The 8471-nt window shown below is 36.0% G+C and overlaps 1 protein-coding gene across 1 annotated transcript; it reads left to right on the plus strand.

The window, feature by feature from the left end:
* The first annotated feature begins 739 nt into the window (after nucleotides 1-739).
* LOC145075045 (septum-promoting GTP-binding protein 1-like) lies at nucleotides 740-3228 on the plus strand. The gene is made up of 6 exons (XM_079021335.1): nucleotides 740-1405; nucleotides 1513-1651; nucleotides 1739-1835; nucleotides 1931-1970; nucleotides 2068-2151; nucleotides 2856-3228. The coding sequence occupies exons 1-6, from the start codon at nucleotides 1079-1081 to the stop codon at nucleotides 3018-3020; spliced, it is 852 nt and encodes a 283-aa protein (XP_078877461.1). The 5' UTR covers nucleotides 740-1078; the 3' UTR covers nucleotides 3021-3228.
* Nucleotides 3229-8471: the final 5243 nt, after the last annotated feature.

The following is an 8471-nucleotide window of genomic DNA, read 5'->3' on the forward strand; positions in this document are numbered from 1 at the left end:
ATACCTAAAAACTGAAATACACACAATTGTCTTACTATGTGAATAATTACTGACAATTTAAGATATATATGTAGTAATAATAACATGTATGTGTTAAATAATAAATCATTAAGTGCGTTATACATATTAATATTGAAATTCTTGATTTTTTCTCTTTTTATGACAATTTTGACCCTTTGACCGAGTTTGACCGAGTTGGCCGAGTTTGACCGAGTAAGGTCGAGTAGGCCCGAGTTTGACCAATTTTTGACCGAGTTTGACTGAATCCGAGTTTTTTGGCCGAGTTCACATTACTCGCCTCGGTGGAGGGCCGATTCCGAGTACTCGGCCGAGTAGGCCGAGTTTTGCAACACTGGAAATAACTGTGACTTCATCTGCAACACACTTCCGGAGCTGAGACACATGGAAGGTATTATGGATCTGACTGAGCTCACCCAGAAGATCTAACCGATAAGCAACCTTGTCAACTCGGGCATAAATCCTGAATGGACCAATGAATTGGATAAAAACACTAGACGAGTGATACAGATTGGATACGGATAAAACCCCAAAAAAAAATTGTCATCAATAAACCCAAAACCATACAAAAATATATAAAATTAAACGAGTTTTACAACTCTAGACGTTTTAAATTAAAACCATAGTTTTTTTTAACAAACTCACCATTTTGCAATTTTGTATAATATAACATAACCTTCAATTTAATTATACTTCTTTTTTTATTTCTTAATGATTTTTGTCTTTCATATTATCCAGAAGAACGGATTGGCAAATGGCATACGAGAAGACAAGCAAAAAAGACAGAAGGTCGGCGTTTCGGTTATGATATCGGCCACCGCTATCCTTAATAACCGGTCAACCGCCCCCATTACACGCTCACCGCCACCCATTAAAACCCTTTGTGAAAAATAGGTTCTTTTATTTTAATTTTACCTTATAATCAAAATTACAAACAACCAAATCAAATCTTCTGATTTCTGGGGGAAAGGGAGGAATACCTAATTCCCCAGAAAAAAAGAAGTAAAAAACTCTAATTTTCCCCAAATTAATTCACTTTAAGTTTGGAAAACACTAAATCATGACTCATTTATCCAAGAAGTTATTGCGTTTGAAGCTCAAAAGATCAATTGTCTGGCGCGTTTCTATTCTCCGGCGTTGTGTTGGATCTATTCGGGACCAAGTTCTTGCTTGTTGGATCGATAAACCCATTCGCTACCGTCAAATAGTGGAATCCGGCCCCTCCGCCACCGTCTGCCACCGCTTTCCTTCCGGTGAAATCGATTCATCTTGCGGTGAAATGACTACCGTCTCCAACGTCTGTGATCATGACAATGACGCTTCTGATTTGGTTGCTTTAAAGATTAGCCTGTTGGGAGATAATCATATCGGCAAAACAAGCTTCTTGGTTAGTTTTAATCAATTTTATAGAATACCCTTTTCATTTTTCAGTCAATTAAACAATACCCATTTGCCGATTTTAATCAATTCATCATCAAATAATCGAATTTGAAGGCAAAGTACGTAGGGAAAGAGAAAAAACCAGAAGATTTTCCGGCGACTGAAGTTAAGAAGATGGATAAAATTCTATCCGTTAGAGGAGCAAGAATTTCTTACAGTATCTGGGAAGTTGGTGGCGATGCATTTTCTGCAGGTAAAAACATGAATTTCCATTAAGTTTTGAACAATTTCTTCGATTTTGGAAAGGGGTTCATGAAATTGAAATGGGTTGCGATTGCAGATAATGGTGGTTCCACGGCGGCGATTCGTGCCGCCTGTAAAGACTCGGTAGCTATGCTGTTCATGTTTGATCTTACCAGCCGGTGTACATTGAACAGGTGTTGATAATTAAGTTTTTTTTATTATTATTTATTATTATTGGTGGTTTTTGAATTGGCAGCTGTTAATTGAATTAGGGTTCTTTGATTTTCAGTGTAGTTAATTGGTATCAAGAAGCAAGAAAACATAATCAGGTGAGTGGATGTTAATTTTTATTTCATTTCATAATTCTTTGAAAATTGATTATCGACTTTTTTAAGTGATGGTTCCGGCGAAATTGATTGGTTGCAGACGGCGATTCCGGTGATGGTCGGTAGCAAGTTTGATGATTTCATTCAACTTCCAATTGAAATGCAATGGACGATATCAAGCGAGGTGATTTTTCTATCTTTATTTAACTCGAAATACTATCTTTTTATTTATTTATTGTTTATAAAGTAGTATATTTAAATTAGATCTGAAAATATAGTACTATAAAAGTAATATCCTTTTTGAAAAGAAAAAAAGTAAGTCAAAAGATTTTTTTTGCATTAGGAACACACTTTGAATACTTTCTTTATATATTTTCGTTTTAATTTATTTCTTTACATAGTATATTCAATACTAGATTAAAGATATAAATAAAAAACAGTAATGAATGTATAAGGAACTAAGATGTTAATTTTTAAGTTAGTCCATATCCTTTAAATCAAGTGCAAATTGCACTTAAAACATTGTCAATTTTTGTAAGATCAAGACCGAACCAGAAGCTTCTAATTGTGGTATTACGCGGTCAGATTCAGACCGAGTCAGACTTAGCCTCTAACCATTCTCAGTAAAAGACATATCAAACTGCTCCTAAGATAACAACTTATTTTTATTTTATTATTAATTATCTTATTTTAAATCAAGTGTAAACTGTACTTTAAATATGGTATTTTATCATTTGCAAACTTATGTCTTAAACATTGGTCATGGAAGAATTTTAGTGAACTAAAAGTTTATTAGAAAGTGACAAGTATTTTATAAAATGACTTTCTATCAATTATGCAAGATTTATAACATATAATAATTTGGTCAAATTCTTTATCTTTTTGCAGGCGAGAGCATATGCAAAGGCCATAAACGCTACCTTGTTTTTCTCAAGTGCATCTTACAACATAAATGTGAATAAAATCTTCAAATACGTGACAGCAAAACTTTTCAACTTGTCATGGAATTTGGAACGTAATCTTAAAGTTGGGGAACCAATTATTGATTTTTAAGAGTGTGTTTTTTGTTAAGTTGATAGGAGATCATGACCCTTTATAAGGTGAAACTAATAGGTTTTGGTTTATGTTCTATCAATTTTCAATTTTCATGTACTAAAGAGTGTGGTGGAGGCTTTGAGTCACCCTACACCATGGTTTAAATGCATCAATAGACGATTGTGGTTGGTCTCTTTATCTATTGGAATGATTATCTTAAGTTTTACACATTATTAATGATACAAGAACATATTTGTCTATGTTTAAAGTTATGTTTCATTAAATCATTGTTGAAAATCAAAGTAAATACTTGTTAATTAGCATAGTAGGTCCAACCAAGTTACCTTCGTTTTGATTAGGTAATGATTTATTGTAGTTGGTACCTGGGAACATGAATGTCACTTGTTGAATCTTTATTGGTCAACTATCATTGTTTGTTTCTATTTTTTAAGGTAAATGATGTTATCTTCATGACGATTCATGTAAAAATGTTTTTGAAGTAGACATTTTTCTTATTGGTGTTATCTTCATGATGATTTATGTAAAAGGTTTTTGAAGTAGACATTTTTCTTTTCTTCTTGTGGTCTAGAGTCTAGACCATTGTTATTGAGATTTATTTATTTATTTATTTATTTTTATTATATACCTTGATCAAGACCATTGTTAGGCTGGACGGAATGGAAGCGGGAAACTTCCCTCTCACCGGAACACCTTACCGTGGGTGAGGGAAGCAACCCGCAGGAAAGAGGTGGGGGAGATGGTGCTGCACTCTCTTTTTTCATTCTATTGGCCAATTTATTATTATTATTGTTTTTAATCTTTTTTAGTATTTTAAAAATTATAAATGCCTAGTAAATAATATAAAAAAATATATCAAATTTCATGGTATTTAATTCTCTACAAAATGAGTAATATATGTATGAAATATATTTTTTTAAAAAAAATAAAAAAAATAGTAAGGGGAGTTTCTCACCCATTCCTTGAGTTTTAAGTGAGGGAAAGGAAAATGAGAGAAATTGTGGTGTGGCCCACAAAAGTGAGGAAAACACCCCTCTCATACCCTCCAGTCTTAAACGATTAAACAAGAATTTTTTTTAGACTTGTCAAGACCATTGTTGAATGAAAATTTTGCAAACTATTATTTTGGCTTTGAAAATTATATATTAGTTTCTTTAATAAATCAAACTATTTTTTTTTCAAATCTCATGTATAATCTAGTCATTTTAAGTTTTATTAGATTATCAACATTTCAATTGAATCTAATTTTTTATGAATAAATATTATCAACAATTATAGTGAATTTATTTTTTTATTCATGTGAATCTTAAAGAAATTGTAACATCCATAAAAATCATGTCAAATTTAAACTTATTACAATATTTTCAAAACCAAGATTATTACAAAACATGTTTCCAAAATAGTATACTGACAGAGTATCCCATAACCAAATCATAAAAACGTGAGATATGAGGAGCTGTACGATCATGCCTTTGTCTTCGCACGATCATCAAAAGTATCTGAAACAATAATCGATAAATGTAAGCTCGAAGGCTTAGTGAGTTACCCCCAAAATACCAACGGCATATAGATATAACCATATCATATAAACATATAAGCAAACAGCATGCATAATGAGCCATCAGTATGACTGGACCGACTCCTGGTCCTTAGTCTATCTGGACCGCTCTCCGAGCCCTAGGCACGTCTAGACCACCCTCCTCAGGGCCTTCAGCTTATTCGGACCGCTCGCTGGGCCTTCGGCCTGACTAGATTTTCCCGGCCCGGGCCTGCAGTCTACCCGGTCCGCCTAGGGTGTCTTGTGGGACTGCACATAGCAGGACCTGCCTCAACCCTTTCCCTGGATACAGATCCGAAAAGGGCCGGCATTGGTGCCTTCGACCCTGTTAGTATAGTGAGGACAACTCACCTCGCAGTGTCAACCTGAACTGAAGAATCGAACTCCTGAATCGCTGTGTGTGGTGAAGGATTATCATTGTGAGATCCTTTACCACCCACGGAAGACCAATGTTGTGGCCGGCGCGCTTAGCCGCAAGGCAGCCCCGATTAGAGACGTTTGCCTAAGGATGACAGTAGTGACTCCATCGTTGGAGCAGATCCGCGAGGCGCAGGTCGGGGGACTAAAGGAGGAGCGCCGGAAGTGCGAGCATATCATATGCCACATGGCCTCGTTTGACTATGATAGTTGCGGATTGTTGACCCTGCACGGGAGGGTCTGGGTACCGTACTGGGGCATGATACGGCAGATCTTGATGGAGGAGGCCCACAAGTGTGACAACCGTCAATTTCCGATCAAGTCAAAGTGAAATAAGGTCAACAGATCAAACCGGTCAACTCATCTAACCCTTGTATATTAGGGTTTACATTATGTTACTATTATACAACTCACTATTTTAATAAGAGTTTATCACTTGGAAAGTTCGTACGCTTAGAAATTCTAACCCTAATCGGGGTAAGTGATGAAACTATTCGATAAAACATTATTCCATACCCCTCTGGGGCATATGACCATCATAACAAAGCATAACGGGGTGTACAAACCTTGCGTTGCGAAGCTAAACATCCAAAAAGGTCACATACGAAATCTCTCTCAATCTCTCTTTATCAATCTCTCTCTCTGTCTCCCAAATCTCTCTCATAGTCTCCCTCAATTTTTATAATCATCTGGGGCATCCCGACCCTTAACTTGGTCAAAAACTGCACAAAACGGGAAGATTTTGTGAAAAACAGCCTCTCAGGACCGAACCCTCTTGAGAACCGAAATCCCCTAAGGAACCGAAGCCCCTTGAAACCGAAACCCCTTGGAAGCGAGACCACAGAGCCGAAGCTGAGTACCAGAGAGCTGAACTTGTCATAACTGCACTTGTCAGAACCGAACCTCGCATAGGACCAAACCCGAGCCACGCTCTTGCTTCTTTCCCCCACGCTCGCCTTCGCTCCTTCCCAAGTTCGCATGCGAGACTGCCAGTAACCGAATCCTTCTCTCGGTTCTTCTCCAACAACTTAACTCTCCTCTCGGTTCTAAGCTTCAAAAGGACCGAACCTCGGCCCTGAACCCGAATTTTCGCAGATTCGCAACTTTTACCCGGTTTTCGACCACTTTCGCGTTTTAAGCCCGTTTTTCATGATTTTGACGCGAGATTTTCACCCAAACTCATATTTTGACATATAAGACCCTAAATATTCATAATTTAAACATATTTTTAGGGAAATCTTTATTTGAGAATAAAATATAGTGGTTAAGATATTGAGGTGGAGTGTTGACTTTAACTTTGAGTTATGACACAAGCAACCCACCACACCCACTTCAGGGCCATACTTAGTCACTATTCCTCCATACTTAGTCAACTAGCTGTCCTTTCACACTATTTCACCAGCCCATTATCGGATCAAAGGGGTGGAAATCTTCACTTCACTTCCCACATTATTCACTCTTTCTCAAGAAGAATCAAACCCATTTCTCTCTCACTTTCTCTCTCTAAAACTCGAACTTGAAGGCTACTCTTGAGCATTTACCTCCAAGTTTGGTAAGTAACTTCATCCTAAATTTGATTATCTTTCATCCTTTCACTCAAATCATGGATTCCTTACACAAGTATCACCATGTTTGCTACTAGATCTTCGAATCCTCAAGTATCTCCCAAGTGTTCTTGACTTGGAAACTCTTTCTTCATCATCCATATACTAAAATCACTCAAGGTGAGTTCATACCCTCACATTTTCATGTTTTCTTCAAGTTTTAGGGGGATAATACAAGTTAAAACACCAACAACATAACTAAACTCAAACATCAGCTTTCAATAGAATAGTTAATGTTCATTCACGAGCTGTTTTGAACATCTTAAAATTTTTAGTTTTCAAAATTGTATTAGGTGAAAATATTTCAGGTTTATACCTTTAAAATGACTACTTGCATATGTCCACACGATTTTTCTACAATTTATGGTGATTTTTACAAAACTGCCTATCACTGTGGCTACGAATTCTGACCTGTGTGTGAATATGGACATTTCCACACCAGTTAGGGGCTTCTAAAAATCATAATAAATTTTGTGAAAAAACTAGACACACTTTCTAAACTCTCAGAGTTTACGGATCTAGTTTTCGATCTCTTATGATTTTCTGTGATTTTTTCTAAATTAGTGCAGAAATGGTAAAAACGAATTTACAGATTACAATTTTATTAACACTTTGTAACATGTTGAGCAAAGTGTAAATCTTGGATGGCTTCATATTTTGCATGTGTTTTCTGTTGGAATATAATTATATTACAAAAAAATGTTCACTAAATTGTAAGAACTCATTATTACAATTAATGCATTATGAGGCACGATAAACATAGTATTGTTTTGCTATATATTCTACTTACACAGAAAATGAATACTACACATTACAAACATTTGAATAAACTATAATATGTATAGTTTATGTTGCATATACATAATGAAAGAATACATTTCTACAAAAAGGGGTTTTCATTTTCACACTACGTAAATCTGTTAATGAATAAATTTATGAGACATTCGCTTCGCGTTACTTCCAAGTAGCGCAACAAAAGTCCTTTAATTATAACCAGAATCTCTTGTAGGGAGAACATGATAGTTGTGTATAGATCTATATTGGGTTTGACAAAACCATACCTTAGCTGCATGCAACAGCTAGACCGGTAGGTCTGGGGTGACAATTGTCATTAACATTCCGACGCCTGGAGAACGCCGTATACTAGGCCAACTAAGTCATAGTATGGTTATAAAAAGTCACATGGGGTATTAACAAACATAAGATTTACGAGATTTCCATTTAAACTAACAAGTTTATGTCGATTTAAACTTGCATGATTCACAATTTTATATGGAAAAATACTAGTACACTATTAGTCTTGACATTTAAGACTACAATACATTTTAAAATGGAAAATATTGGATTTCCTGGAACAAACATTACTTTTACAAGGAAGGATTTCTGCATTTCATTCAAAAAGCTTATGAACTCACCAACTTAATTGTTCACACTTTTTAAAACTACTTGTATTCTCAGGGAATCAGTAAAACAGGTAAACAACGGCTTTTGAGGATGGAACGCTAAGGCGTCAAATATTGTATTTTTGTCAACATAATGTAATTGATTTAGAAACATGTAAACTCATACTATGATGTAACCTTTTCAATTATATTTATGTTGGTTGTTTGTACTTTGAGCACTATTATACTCATTGTTGTGATACTTTACATGAAGTCCTCCACCCCCGGATGTTTCCGCCATCCTTGGTTTGGGGGTCTGACAATAAGTCCATGTTCTCCATCCATCTAGGGGAGACGAAGATGTATAGAGATCTTCAACCCGACTATTGGTGGCCCTGCATGAAGCGGGACGTCGCCTGGTACGTTGAGAGATGCCTGACCTGCAGAAAGTTCAAGGCCGAACACCAGAGGCCTCACAACAAGGTGCAGC

This window comes from Lactuca serriola, chromosome 9 (genome assembly GCF_051521515.1).
Source record: "Lactuca serriola cultivar US96UC23 chromosome 9, Lser_US96UC23_V15, whole genome shotgun sequence".
Lineage (NCBI taxonomy): Eukaryota > Viridiplantae > Streptophyta > Magnoliopsida > Asterales > Asteraceae > Lactuca > Lactuca serriola.